Here is a 14,563-nt window from a genome sequence, read left to right as displayed (position 1 = left end):
AAATGAATATAAAAAAGCCACGTCTCCTTGACTAAAAATTAATTGTATTAACATAATTGTGGCACTCTAGATTGAAATGTAAATTTAAATAAAGTTGACATGACTTTGTTTCTTTGACTTTGTCTTTTGAAAAAATAGAAGGAAATTGTAAAGAAAAAACTTGTACGTGGTTCCACCCCCGTAAAACTTAATGCAACTTTTAAGGGTATTACCATCTAATTTAATTTTTTTGCAGTAAAAAAAAGTGATAAATAATAGAAGATCGTAAGGTGATTTTATTTCAAGGATTCCTTGATTAACAAAAAAATTTTTTTTACGATTTTTAATATACTTATTATTTATACCCTTTAATTTTACCTTGGCCTAAGTTTCCTAAATTAAGGCCACCTTTACTTGGAAATAGATCCGATTTCGTTTGTTTTCGCTTATTCCCAGACCTCCTTGACAAAAAAAAATTCTGTAAGAACATCGCCATTGCACTCCGGACCAGACCCGATTTTGACAGTTAAATGGTATCAATCAAGTGACAAGTGAACACTTACACTAAGGCCAAAATTTTTATGAAGAATCAAAAATTTTGAAGTTTGACATTCCATGACTGAAGCCTGTCAAGATAAAATTCAATGAAAAAAAATTGTATTTATTTTATAGTGTATATTTCTTACAACGCAAACATTTTATTACAAAAGAAAATGTGAAAACAACAAACACAAACCAAAACACTTGAATCCTTTCTCATTTATTTAAATCACTTCCATCTTTTCTTCTTCCTCAACTAAAAAAAAAACAAATGAAATATCAACAGTTACAACCACAACTCTCAACACAATACTCACTCTCATTAAACATGAACTCCTGCTGATACTCCTTGAGGAACTGCACAGATCTCCCTTCATCAAAGAACAATTGATACGCCCTCTTGATGTCTTCCACATCAACTTCGTGGGCTTTACGTTTTCGTGCGATCAAACTTGAAGTCATTATCAGCTGCATACCGTACCTCAAAGACGTTTCCTTGGAGATTCTTGTCAGCACTGTCAACGCGTTATCTGACATTTGACAGTCTTCTTCTTCGCAACGGATACTAAAAATATTTACTATCTTTACCTTGAAAGGCAAAAAAAAGAAAACCAGAGTCACCCACTCACCTCAAAATCTCCCTAAGTTCTTTTTCATCGTAAGGGCTGGTGGGTACGATAATAGTCCGATCCAATAAGTCCAAAGGAATTCCGTGCGGAGATTTGTAGTTGGTACCCCTGATTTTGGTGATTCCCCGATTGGTGGCCATGATAACGATTGGCGCCATCTCGTTTTCCAAAGCGCGATTTAAGAACGAAAAACACTCGATATCCAACATGTGGACTTCGTCGATGAAGAGAACCCCCGGGATGATTTCGGCTTTGCCCTCCTCCCTCCACTCGGCCACTTTTCCGTTTATTTGTTCTCTCACTTCCGGTTTGATTTCTCCAGTGTCACCGGAAAAAAGAGCGAGAAATCCGTGAGTTCTACTGTTGATCACGTCGATTTCATGTAGAGTCACGGTGTGGACGACTTCCTTTCGTTTTTGGAGTTCGCCCTCGGGACACTGGACGAATCGGGTCTGTTGTCCGGTCGCGTCGTAGTCTCTTGCTCGTGCGAACGAGCGACCCAGTCGAGAAATTTTCCCTTAAAATACGTTTTTCCTTTTAAAAGTGTTTTTTCAACATTCTAAATACTTTTTCACAAACGCTTTAATAGGTTTTCAATGAATTTAATTAAAGAATATTTATACAAATTTTCAATTCCTTGTATACTTTTTTTAACTCCCTGTACATCATTAAAAAAAAAGCGCTGAAATAGGTGTCCAATTAACTTAATTGAAGAGTATTTGTTCAAATATTCAACATAATAGCTTTCATAGTTTTTTAGTTATAGGCATGTTGATAACATTTTTAAGTAAAAAAAAATTTCTTTTTTAAACATTTTTAAAAATATTTTTTTTTTCAAATTTGTAATTTTTTTTTTTTTTTAAATGCTGAAATAGGTGTCCAATGAATTTAGCTGAAGAATATTTATACACATTTAACTTTCAGTATTAGTTTCAGTAACAGTTTAACTGTTTTTGAATTACAGGCATGTTGATAAGATTTTTGAATGAAAGAAATCATATTTTTCAAAACTTTTTTTTTCAACTTCCTGTACATTTTCTCAGAGAATGAAGAAATAGGTGTCCAATGAAATTCATTGAAGAATATTTATGCAAATTTTCAACATTCTGTTTTTTCTCAGTTAAGTTTCAAGTCATGAAAAATAAAATTGTCATTTTTATCACTTACCGGTAGCTTTGTCAATCGTGATTACATCTCCAGACTGCACTTTCTCCTTCAAAATACTATCAATCATTTTCCCCCCAAGATCATATACAGTCTCCATATCAGTAGTTTTCAAAATTAATTTTCCGACTTTTGTACCAACTCCTGTGGCGGGACGTTCAATTTGAACTTCCACTACTTCTCCTTCAATAATTTCACTTTCTTCTCTAAAACCCAAAAATAAAAAATTATTATTATAATTCCTAAAAATTTAAGCCGATCCCTACTTTATTCTTACTCCAATACTCTTCCTGATAGCTTGGGTAAGAGCCTCGGTTTTACTCATTTCCAGTGAATAAATTTCTGAACCCGCCATGCTAGTAAATGGGGTATCATAACCTAGGGCTGAGGCTAAGGCGGTTGCTATAGCAGTTTTACCAGTACCTAAGAGTTTTCAAATTTACTAATATTTAAATATATGAAAAAATACAAGCAAAACCTATGATTCAAAAAAAAATTGTTTATTATTTACCTGGTTGTCCAGCCAATAAGACAGCCCTACCAGCAATTCTCCCCTCCCGAACCATTTGTAGTACAATTCCTGCTGCTCTTCTGGCAGTCAACTGACCCACCATACCCTGTGAAACCTATTTCAAAGTTATAAAAAAAGCTTCAACTTAATAATTTAAAACAAATTATATCTATAACCCTTACTTGTCGAGGATCAAGGGTGTCATTGAGCCCTAGTCCTCGGATATGAGAATGAGCCCCAATACGTTCCACGCGAGTTGTCTCGCGCACCTCGGCAATTTTGGCAGCAGCAGCGGCCTACGATTATCGAAATTTAATAAAGAAAATCAAAGAAAAGGTTTTACAAGATTCAAATTTTGAGAAAAACGATGATGTTTGAGGTTAGAATCTCGTTTTTCAGTGATTTCTGGGTTTTACGTTATTGACGGGTTAAATTCTTTTAAGGATTATAAAGCATGCATAGGGGCTATATGAACTATTGCCTTTAATACTTACAGCCATTTTGGTTAATAATACTACTCCTTTAAATGAAAAACCGCAACTTCAAAGTTTGATCGATGTTTGCAAACAAAGGGTTGCCAATGAAGCAAAAGAAAAGTTTCCAATAATTAATGACAAGGAATGAGTGGTACCAACGTTAAAATGACGGCATATTTGAATAATTTGACTTCTGAGCTTAAGCGTTAATGTTATTAATATATTTTTATTAAACGTAATTTAACTAATAAATATGAATAGAAACGTCAGAAATTAATGTGAGAATACTATGAAATGAAATTAACATTTTTTTTAATACGAAACTGGTGGTTGGAAAACACAGAACACAAATGTCACAAATATATTATATTGGAAACACGAACTTAAAAATATACTGTATAGTTATAAGTTCGTGATTGGAAATATATGTTGGAAAACAAAAGTGAAATGTCATATGTCAACCATTAAATTGGCGGGAAATTTAAAAATTTAAAGATAATACTCGGCTAATTTATATTATTGATCCTGAATAACGACGATCCACAATAATAGAAAATCCATTATGTTCAAATATCTAGTTGATAAAACATTGATCCTTCAGTGTGGTCCAGATTAACTAAAAACATTGATTTATTTTGACATAACACCTAACCTCAAACTTGAACTTTATTACTACCATCAGCTGATATCGTTTTTTATTAAATGAAAAAATACTGGATAATGTACATTAAAATTTAACTATAAAATAAACAAATTGTCGGTTCTATGGGCAATTAAATTTAAGGTCGGTCTCATTTATGAACCATTCAATTTTTCGAATAAAAGTTATTAAGGTCAAAGTATTAATTATCATTCCTTCACTATCAGAGTTCCTATAGAAAACATTTTACTTTTTATATCAGTTTACTAAAAAATGTCTTCGCACTGGGAATCATTCTATGCGACTCACTTGCCCCCAACGGATTTCGAAGATAATCGCAAACTTTTACAAGATTTTTGTGAGAGGCATAATAGAAACAATGAGAGAATAGTTTTGGTTACATCTGGGGGCACCACGGTGCCTTTAGAACATAATACGGTGAGGTTTGTGGATAATTTCAGTGCGGGGACTAGAGGGGCCGTCAGCACTGAATATTTTTTAGAAAGGGGCTATGTGACTATTTTCATGCATAGATTAAAGAGCCTCCAACCATTTACTCGACACTTTAATGGGCAAAAATTTATGGATATGTTAGAGTTGGATGAGAGGGGACCAAACACCACTATAACAGTGAAACCCGATAGTGTGGATGTGCTTGGTAAGATCAAATTGCTTAAAAAACTTCAAATGACTGAGGAATATTGTTATAGCACCGATTTTGGCCCAATATAAGGCAGCCCAAGAAAATGGTAGGATTTTGTATGTTAGTTTTACAACAGTCTCAGACTATTTTTGGTTGCTGAGGGCCGCATGTGAATGTCTTGCTACTTTTACTACTCGAGCAGTTCTTTATTTAGCTGCTGCCGTTAGTGATTTCTATGTACCTGCCCATGAGCTGCCAACACATAAAATACAGAGTGGAGGTAGGTAATGAGTACTTTCTTGAGTCTGGATTTTGAAGCATTAAAAGTTATTTATAACATATTAGAAGTTTATTCATAAGTTATTAGTATAAGGATTTTTTTAACTGCCATTAACAAAAAAAACAGTTTCTTTTGTAATAACTTATTTAATAAAACCATTAGTGCTGATGAATGGTCAGGCCAAATATGCAAATAGTTTTCATTAATGTTTAAGGAATATAAAGGAATATTTAAATTCAAATTGAAATGTTTATTAGTAAGAAATAGGCATAGCATTTTTATGAGTCAAAAGGAAGCTTAAAATTTCCATTAAAATTAGACACTACTACTGGTAAATTCAAGAGTAGAACAATATCCAAGTAAAAATAAGGAACAATTGTCCAAAAACAAATTTTGAAGGTAATTATTGACTTATTCCAGACAGTTGAAGTAATTTTTTGAATATTTTCCAGGAACAAATGACGTCATTTTTTACACTTTTAAATTTTTTTTTGTTACTTCAACATTTTTAACCCTTCCAGGCCATTTTTAAGGGATTTTTAATAATCATAACATTGTCTAAACTCAAATAGGAAGAACGACACGGACTTTCCAATTAGGATAAACTCCGAAATGAATTTATTGTAGAAAAGTGCCTCTAAGTAATTCTGTAAATAAGATGAATAAAATTCATGCAAAGTATAAACTATTATTGAGTTATAAATATTACACTTTTTTTTTATGACAGTTAATCTTAGATGGAGAAGTTTTTTTTCCGTGTATAGGTATCAATTATGTTGCAAAATAAAAATAATGGTAATGAAAAAAAACAGAAAGTTCCAAGAGTTACATATACAATAACTTAATCAAAGAAGTTTGTCAATCAAACTACAACTGTTACACAAGAATGTAACAAGGTTCTTGGCACCAATCAAACATAGTACAAATCAATGTATGAAGTCTAACATTTCCAAGAAAAACACAATACTATATCCATACAAAAGACACTTTTTTAGTGATTCACAGACACTATTTTTAAAAATTTATTTTTTCTCTCTTCTAAAGATTATTAGAAGCAATTATTTGGATACAGTACGTATAATAACATAATAATATCGACGATATTAGTAAGTACAAATAATTTTTAAGACACTAATTTTTTTTTGACTGGTTTCATGAGATCACTACTGCTCATTATTGATCAAGCCAATTTTGCTCGAATGTTTAGGGAACATCAAAGAGTAATAAAAACTCGTAATAAGAAAAGAACATCAAATAACTATAAAAAAGATCACATCACATTAGTTTTGCACCTAAAAATCCTAAAATGCTTAAAAATCCAGATTGTATGACTTTCTTGCTCTTTCAGCATATAGCAAACAGCATCTTTTTAGGTGTTGCCCCGAACATTCAGTTACAATTGGTGCCAAAACTGTTGGCCCCCCTGGTGAGTCTTTGGGTCCCGCACGCCTTTGTGGTCTCGTTTAAACTGGAAACCGACGAAAGCATCTTGATCACAAAAGCTCGAGAGGCCCTGAACAAATATAAACACAAACTAGTGATAGGAAACATGTTGCAAACACGACGAAATAAAGTGGTTTTCGTCACCCCCGATAACCATTACGATTTGGTTCTCACCAGGGAGCAACTACTCAAAGGGATGGAAATTGAGGAAATTATTGTGGCAAATGTCGTGGCCAATCACACCGATTACATAAAGATGTTCTAGAGGTACTTTCTGTTGTATGTCCTTTATACAGGGTGTAGTGTAATAGCATTAAAAAAAAATTATTGTGGTAAGTGTTAGATATACTTTCCATGTTTTTGTTTTCATATTTTTATATGGTACTTTTTGTTTTTTGTTGTAATTTATTCAACTGAAAAGTGTTAAATGATAATCATTATAGAGCATTTATAGAAAAAATGTGTACATAAGAATTGTAGCGTCAAAAGTCAAGCGAATTGTAGTGTTGACCAAAAACTCCTTGAATTTATTTATTTATACTTATAATATTGTATTCTACAAAGCAGGGTGTAACAGTAAATGTAGTAAAAAACATATCTAAGTGTACGTATTGTGTAGAGAAAAAATATACAAAATATTTATTAAGCATGTTTTAATTATGTATACCACTTACCTTTTATTTAAATTGAAAAAACTTTTAAAATTTGGTTCTGATTAACTAAAACGCAGTTTGATGCTGAAACTAAGGTAAAAGCTGAATACAGGCAGAGGATTTTAAATCGAGAGAAGAACGTTCAAGTAAAACACTTTCAGGAGGTCCCTAGAATCATTTCTAAAAACTAAAAACACCCTAACCCTAGAAAAAAAACTCAAGAATAAAGAACTAAACTGGATCGCCTTATCACTAAGGCATCTACATGACATTTTACAAAGACATGGTTCAATAGTTAGTAGTATACAGAGTGTCAATTTGAAAACTTAATATAATAATAATAATAATATTCGTCTTTTATTAAATTAAAAAACATATAAATATTCCTCCAAGAAGGCAGTCTGGCCAAACTTACTTCCAATGGATTATTTTAATCTAAATTACAAAAAAATAACTATGTTGCTCTTCATTTAGATCTGTGATTTTTCTTGTACATATTTCTTTAAGAATTTCGTTACAATTTATGAAAAAAAGTAATCCTCACGGCTCACCTAAAATGAGACAAAGTTTCAATTAACTTACGATAGATGCATGCATTTTCAAATATTTGTTTTATTATTGTGATAATCTTGAATCTTATAAATCTAAACTTAAACTTGAACCTTCAAATTCCTAATACCGCATGAAAGTCATGATATTCATTTAAATTTTTGCTTGTAAAAATGTTCAGAGTGACCAACATCAAAAGGACACAACCACTATAAAAATGGCGACCACCAAGCAGTGGTCAATTTTGGGTATCGTGGCCATTTATGCATTAGCAATCCAGGTATATTTATTAAGTTCGTGTCTGTAACATGTACAAACAAAATGAAACACGTAATCAGAGCGACACCTGATGACATATTTATAGACGTAAAATCATAAGACAAATTGTCTCCTAGCATGAACCAAGAAATCCAAATAGTGCTTGACAACAAAATTATACGACCCTCCATATCTCCAGTTCCAAAGAAAGTAGGAAAGAAAAAAAATCCTCTTCCTAGAATCGACGAAATCCTAGTGACCCTTGGGAAATGTACCTATTTTTCTACCTTGCTCCTTATTTTACTTTAATTACTATTACTCAACATCCCTAGGATAGTTATCATATATCTTGGTGTTGCACTGGATAAAAAACCTGCAGTATGATGTTCACTTAGATCATAGTTAATTTTTTTAAGGGTCATTTCGTCTGTACCGTTCATCTGTTGATTAACCGCGGTTTTCATAATCGAGAATAATTCATCCTTTTGTCAGAATTTTAATTAGGTTTACAACTATATTTTATATTTTTATATATGGGCAAAAAAAAAATTTGAATTTAAATATTTTAATTATAAAACGAATTCTCAGTCACAGTCTCTCTTTTCAAAAAAAAAAACCATTTTATAACCATTTGGACGGCTGGAAATGCTCCGTCCAAAATATATTGAGCATTATAGCCACACCCATTAGTATGAAGTATAACAGAAAAGCGATCCACCAGAGGTATTTTTCTTTTTCTGTTGGTTCTACGTTCTTCAGTGCCTAAAATAGAAGAAAATAATGTATTAAAGGTTTTTCAACCAGTTTTTGCCATAAAATTTGATCCTACTTATTTTTTACTAAAATGTTCAAATCCTCACCCAAATTCCCACCAGCAAGCCCGCAACCGCTCCTCCCAAATGAGCCGCATAACTAATAGCTTCATCAGATGTATTGTACCGGTTATAAATAGCAACAGAAATATCAGCAAAAATGGTTGTACCGAATATAAAAAGCTGCACTAATGGAAAACTCATTTCACGAAAATTCTAAAAAATTTCACATCGTTTTTATCTCCCTTTAATTATAATTAAATAAGTTTCCTTACTATTATGACATTGGCTATATGGGCGGTAAGGATAGCGTAAACTCCACCACTGGCTCCCGCCAAAAATACACTGGGATCCACGATGGAGGAGAGTAAAGAACCCGCCACTATTCCACTAAGGTACACCGGCAACACACGGTACCAACGATTTCTCAATTCCAATGGTATTCCCAACAGTATTTGGACTATTAAGTTTACTATTAGATGCATTTTCCTGAAAAGAAGAAACTCACTATAAAATATACACACCGCCACTCAGTGTAATTATACTAAAGTGGTTATTGAATTTAAGATTTGATTGTAAAGACATTCACAAAGCCCGACAATCCAGGTTCTCGGTCTAAAGATAAAAAAAAACACGCGTCAGTTTTCGCTCTTGTAATTTTATCATTTTTAAGAATGTTTTATATCATAATACTAAGTGGTATCTTGTACCATAGTGTGTAATTTTTTTTGCAGCAATCTTATGTGTCTTCATCATAATGTATGGTAATTAAAATCTTCTTCAAAAAAATTATTAAATTAGATATTAACGACGAAGTTTAATTCAGGCGTATTATTTTGGAAAACAATGATTTTTTAAAAATAATTTCTTACTGATAAGTTGTGTGAGGTGAGTGGCGGCAAGAGTAGGGTCATGGCCTGAGAAAAAAAATGTTTTTGAAGAAAATTATAGGTGATAAAAAATTTATAGTTGTTATATCTATACTTTCCTCACATTACCTTAATGTTTTCGAGTAAAACGTGTAAAACGAAAAAAGCTATTTTATTTCTCAAAATGAAGGCGTATCGCTATGAAAATGGTAGTAGCATCTATACCACTTTTTGTTCTATACCACTTACCTGTCCATTTCAGTTCAGTTGTTGTTCACAAACTTAGAACATTGCCTTTCAACAAGGCCTTTCAATGTTCTAAGTTCACAAAACATTTACCTGTAGAGTTTAGCTTCTCTTTCGCTCTCTCTTAAATTACTAATCTAACTTTTTATAATTTTATTTAAATAATAACATACTTTTGGGTTACATCATTTAATGTCGTTCATTAACTATCTGTTTATTTTTATAATATTGTTTTTAGAAACCATATTCCAAATTAAAACATATGTGCCAAAGATTAGTATAAGAAAAACCAAAGTACATGAAAAATATCAGAACTAATGCAACTATCTTAAATTCTTAACTATAAAAGTAATTTTAAAATTTATAAAAGTAACTTTTTATTTATTTTTTATATACATAACCTTCCAAAAACCTTAATTTTTTTCGCTTCGCTACAATTGGTATCACTGAAATTCTCAGAGTCATTAACATCGGAAAGACACAATCACACAAAATGACAATCACCTCATAGTGGACATTTATTTTTCAACAGATTGGCAGTCCAGGTATATTTATTAAGTTCGTGATCGTCACTCGTAAACACCAAGAAACCAACATGACACCAGTCACACACCGCACGACGTCTCGATGGTCAGCGAATCTTCCGGAATTACGATCAAATGAATATATATAAGGAGCCGCGTCAGCACTGAAAGTGAGGTGACAGTTCAATAAAATAAATTTCAAAATATTGGCGCGACATTGAAATCAGACATAAATAGTTGTAAATAAATGTGTACAGTGAAAATAAATATTTCTAGTAGTTTTCAGTGATCTTCTTTCGTAGAGTAATTATAAAATTAATTGACTATGTTCGATTGTTTTGATTGACACCTAACGAACGAGAAAAACGCTACAATACTATTTTGGTACAATTTATGTCGTAATATCTCCAACATAAATGGCACATTTTAGTCATATAACATTTGTAACCTGATTACTTTACGACAGGACATAAATCATTATATCTCGGTAATTTTATTATTAGTAAAATAAATGTTTTAGAACTATGATAACTCATTAAAAAAAATTATTACCCAATATGCACCAGCATATAAGTCAAAAATCTCCAGCATTGTTGTCTTTTAAAAGGATCGTAAATCAGGTGAATAGCTAGGGGGCCTCTCTCGTCTGGTTGATCGTTATTATATGACTTATTGACCACAAAACAAATGATTTCGATTATGGACATTAGTACCATGCAAGCTGGTGGGGGCCAGAAGGAAATCCCCTCTTCGTAAGGGCTGTCTATGTATGTTTCTCCTTCTAACGTTACTACTCTATAAAGTTTGTTTCGGGGTACTACGAAGTTCACATAACTAGAATGAATAGTGTTAATTAACCTAATTGTGAAGCATATCGCATATATATTAAACCTACCTGTTAACATATCTTCTAAATAATTTTTTAAACTTCTTATCTAGGAGCATATTAGTGAACTCGTCTATATCAATTTTTCCATCGCCGTTTTTGTCATTATACTTTATCAGTTTTTTTACTATTTTATGTGAGACGTCATTGTCCTCCTGCAACATCGTCGTCAGCTCTTTTATGTCTATGGTGCCGCTATGGTCTTTGTCATACTGCAATAAAATATAATTATTAAGAAAATAGTTTTTTGCTTTACAAAGGACACTTTAAAATGCGACTAATTTTATTATTATATACTACATGTTGTTAATCATATTTTATAAACGTCTTTAAATAGTATACAACATACCATACTTACACGATTAACTTTTATGAAATAATAATAGTATAATATTAATATGTAATAAACCTTTTTGTTAAATGTGAATAAAACATAATATTAAATTCCTCAACGTATATCACGCGGACATATTATCCGATATTTATAGTTGAAGTTTAACCAAAATCGTATGTTGTTTGGCGAACAATCATTTGATTTTTAACATGTCGCAGTCTCAATGCATTAGTGTCGAAAAAAAAATGTTGTTGCATGTTGCTTAGACTGTGACTTAAAACGACTTAAAACTAACACTCAAAATCAAAATTTAAAAAAGTCTTTTACTTTCCTTATGTCACAATTTAATCTCTCTTACAGTTTATTCTACTAATCACAAGGGACGTTTAAATATCACTTTTAATTCCGTTAAAGCACAAATTGCAAAACTAAAACTTATAAACTGACATTTATTTCGTATTGCACCTACATGAGATAGAAAAATAAAGTAGCACTGCTTCCGATAATGTTACGCTCAAAACTATTAATTGACTTGTCCCTCACGCGTGGTATTTTCAATTTATTTTTAAACATAAATGTCTGTAAAAAATGTTTTATTATTACCTTTCGAAAAATACTTTCGTAGTAAGCTCTCTTGCTGTTTATTGTTGCCATTGCGGTGTATACTATTTATTTTCTCACCTAAAAACGCACTCACTCAAAATAATGAACAAAAGGAAAACAATTTTCCTACACAACTATTGAATTGAGTAACCTGTAATTCACATGCAATATCTCGCGGGTGACTAATAAGATTTTCGTTTGTTTCCTGCATAAAAAAAATATTATCAGGTAATCGTAGATAAGCGATTTTTTGTGGAGGGGTCATTTGTCGAGATTTATTTGTGAAATGTCAGGTTATCTAATAACAAATTACTCTGAATTCAAGATTATGAACAGGTTAATCATATATAAACTTTGATGAGACTCTAATAATGATTTCTCATATCAGTAACATGCAAACTTTACTCTAAATAAACAATTATTAAAGATCTTCACAAATACTTACTTTATTAAAAACGCTTTGAAAAAATTTCATTCCATCCTCGCTCAGGCTATCTAATTTTATTGCTTTCAGTTTTTCTTGCATGTTATCACTATTAGAAATAAAAAATGAATATTATGAATTAAAACTAAAAGCTTAAAAAAAACATCTACCTTAGGTCTAGCAATTCCCTGAACAAGATCAATAAACTAACACACCGATTAATGTTTTTTATGGGTTGTCATACTAATTACCATAAAACAGTTCACTATTTAAAATAAGTAATTATTAATACACAGTTATTTATTTTAAATAAACCAGGTACTTAAAAATGATTTAGACTAGTATAATTATTAGTACACAGTTATACTATTCTAAATCATTTTTAAGCACCTGATTCTACTGCCACCAAAACCATAATAACTTCATCTTTTTTTTTGGGTCAATTGCGTAGGAATACAATAGTCCTTATTAATCAGATACCATTAATTTAATATACTGGGCTCAATACATAGACGATGACAGATGTATTCAAATAAACGCAACACCAATAAACTAATTTATATTCTGTCATTTACTTGAAATTTTAAAGATTAAAAAATATCGACGATTTCTTTGGACTCAAGAGTACGTTTGTTAAATAATTATTTGAAAGTAGATTAAACATCTTCTGTAACATCTATTTGACACCTCAAAAGCGGTAAAAATTTTTAATTATATCAAAAATCTTATGCTACGATTAGATTAGTTAAGAATGGTACTAAGAACGAATAGATGGGTTGGGTTGGGTTGGTCGTAGCTTCTAAGATAGCCGAGATATGGCATTTTTTATGCCCATTTTTGGCCTCAAAAACGAAGTCGAAAAAATACTCGATTTATTAGTTCTGCTCGGATTCCCTTATAACCCGGTATTTTCGTGATCTACTTGATAAGAACAATCCGCTGGTATAGTTAGTTCTAATTCGAAAAAAAAAAAATTTTCTGAAAAAAATCCAAACGGATTTTTTAATTTTTCGGGTACACCCCGAAAAATTAAAAAACCCAAACTTTGAAGACCGATATCTCGGCTTCTATAGGAGCTATCGGGAAAATTCCAACGGTTTTGTCTTAGTTTCGTCATTCTGAATCCAACGAGACCATCCGCAAGGTCGTAGCTCTTACGATAGCCGAGATATGGCATTTTTGATGCCCATTTTTGGCCTCAAAAACGAACGTCGAAAACGACTTTTTCAGGATTTTCAAAGTGCTCTCATTCCTTTAGTTCTGCTCGGATCCTGTTATAACCCGATGTTTTCGTAATCTAGGTGACCCAAATAATACGCTGGTATACTTAGTTTGATTTCGAAAAAAATCAATTTTTGGTGAAAAAATTCGATACGGGGGGGTATACCCGAAAAATGAAAAAACCCAAACTTTGAAGGTCGATATCTCGGCTTCTATGGGAGCTATCGGGAAAATTCCAACGGTTTTGTCTTAGTTTCGTCATTCTGAATCCAACGAGACCATCCGCAAGGTCGTAGCTCTTACGATAGCCGAGATATGGCATTTTTGATGCCCATTTTTGGCCTCAAAAACGGACGTCGAAAACGACTTTTTCAGGATTTTCAAAGTGCTCTCATTCCCTTAGTTCTGCTCGGATCCTGTTATAACCCGGTGTTTTCGTAATCTAGGTGACCCAAATAATACGCTGGTATACTTAGTTTGATTTCGAAAAAAATCAATTTTTGGTGAAAAATGAAAAAACCCAAACTTTGAAGGTCGATATCTCGGCTTCTATGGGAGCTATCGGGAAAATTCCAACGGTTTTGTCTTAGTTTCGTCATTCTGAATCCAACGAGACCATCCGCAAGGTCCTAGCTCTTACGATAGCCGAGATATGGCATTTTTTATGCCCATTTTTGGCCTCAAAAACGGACGTCGAAAACGACTTTTTCAGGATTTTCAAAGTGCTCTCATTCCCTTAGTTCTGCTCGGATCCTGTTATAACCCGGTGTTTTCGTAATCTAGGTGACCCAAATAATACGCTGGTATACTTAGTTTGATTTCGAAAAAAATCAATTTTTGGTGAAAAAATTCGATACGGGGGGGTATACCCGAAAAATG

The 14,563-nt window shown here is 32.2% G+C and overlaps 3 protein-coding genes across 9 annotated transcripts; 1 reads left to right on the top strand and 2 right to left on the bottom strand.

The window, feature by feature from the left end:
- Positions 1-634: 634 nt before the first annotated feature.
- Positions 635-3,591, bottom strand: LOC126750289 (ruvB-like 2). The gene is made up of 8 exons (XM_050459856.1): positions 3,318-3,591; positions 3,006-3,119; positions 2,824-2,938; positions 2,579-2,735; positions 2,316-2,518; positions 1,149-1,665; positions 837-1,084; positions 635-775 (listed from the first exon to the last, which is right to left on the bottom strand). The coding sequence occupies exons 1-8, from the start codon at positions 3,321-3,323 to the stop codon at positions 744-746; spliced, it is 1,392 nt and encodes a 463-aa protein (XP_050315813.1). The 5' UTR covers positions 3,324-3,591; the 3' UTR covers positions 635-743.
- Positions 3,592-3,950: 359 nt separating this feature from the next.
- LOC126750291 (phosphopantothenate--cysteine ligase) lies at positions 3,951-6,951 on the top strand. Its single transcript, XM_050459864.1, has 3 exons — positions 3,951-4,597; positions 4,650-4,862; positions 6,236-6,951. Exons 1-3 carry the CDS (start codon positions 4,213-4,215, stop codon positions 6,568-6,570), a joined length of 933 nt encoding a protein of 310 aa, XP_050315821.1. The 5' UTR covers positions 3,951-4,212; the 3' UTR covers positions 6,571-6,951.
- A 1,363-nt stretch (positions 6,952-8,314) lies between these two features.
- On the bottom strand, positions 8,315-12,759 carry LOC126750290 (rhomboid-related protein 2-like). Of its 7 annotated transcripts, none has more exons than XM_050459857.1 (7): positions 12,634-12,759; positions 12,485-12,572; positions 11,112-11,314; positions 10,769-11,050; positions 8,853-9,066; positions 8,626-8,793; positions 8,315-8,527 (listed from the first exon to the last, which is right to left on the bottom strand). In XM_050459857.1, exons 2-7 carry the CDS (start codon positions 12,563-12,565, stop codon positions 8,387-8,389), a joined length of 1,089 nt encoding a protein of 362 aa, XP_050315814.1. In that variant the 5' UTR covers positions 12,566-12,572; positions 12,634-12,759; the 3' UTR covers positions 8,315-8,386. The 7 variants fall into 7 exon arrangements, with proteins under 7 accessions (XP_050315814.1, XP_050315815.1, XP_050315816.1 ...); XM_050459858.1 differs by lacking the exons at positions 12,485-12,572; positions 12,634-12,759 and adding exons at positions 12,040-12,117; positions 12,170-12,246; XM_050459859.1 differs by lacking the exons at positions 12,485-12,572; positions 12,634-12,759 and adding exons at positions 12,040-12,117; positions 12,175-12,193.
- Positions 12,760-14,563: the final 1,804 nt, after the last annotated feature.

The sequence above is a fragment of the Anthonomus grandis genome, chromosome 2 (genome assembly GCF_022605725.1).
Source record: "Anthonomus grandis grandis chromosome 2, icAntGran1.3, whole genome shotgun sequence".
Taxonomy (NCBI): Eukaryota; Metazoa; Arthropoda; class Insecta; order Coleoptera; family Curculionidae; genus Anthonomus; species Anthonomus grandis.
The sequence above is the reverse complement of the archived record's forward strand: the minus strand, read 5'-3'. Positions and strand labels throughout refer to the sequence as shown.

Coding starts and splice junctions, on each gene's coding strand:
- LOC126750289 (XM_050459856.1), bottom strand. Junction 1,085..1,148: donor GAACTTAGGGAGATTTTGAG/GTGAGTGGGTGA, acceptor AAATATTTTTAG/TATCCGTTGCGAAGAAGAAG. Junction 776..836: donor GGAGTTCATGTTTAATGAGA/GTGAGTATTGTG, acceptor TTTTTTTTTTAG/TTGAGGAAGAAGAAAAGATG.
- LOC126750291 (XM_050459864.1), top strand. CDS start 4,213: ATGTCTTCGCACTGGGAATCATTCTATGCGACTCACTTGCCCCCAACG. Junction 4,598..4,649: donor CGATAGTGTGGATGTGCTTG/GTAAGATCAAAT, acceptor ATATTGTTATAG/CACCGATTTTGGCCCAATAT. Junction 4,863..6,235: donor ACATAAAATACAGAGTGGAG/GTAGGTAATGAG, acceptor GCATCTTTTTAG/GTGTTGCCCCGAACATTCAG.
- LOC126750290 (XM_050459857.1), bottom strand. CDS start 12,565: ATGCAAGAAAAACTGAAAGCAATAAAATTAGATAGCCTGAGCGAGGAT. Junction 11,315..12,484: donor TTCAAAGCGTTTTTAATAAA/GTAAGTATTTGT, acceptor ATTTTATTGCAG/TATGACAAAGACCATAGCGG. Junction 11,051..11,111: donor TTTAGAAGATATGTTAACAG/GTAGGTTTAATA, acceptor TATTCATTCTAG/TTATGTGAACTTCGTAGTAC.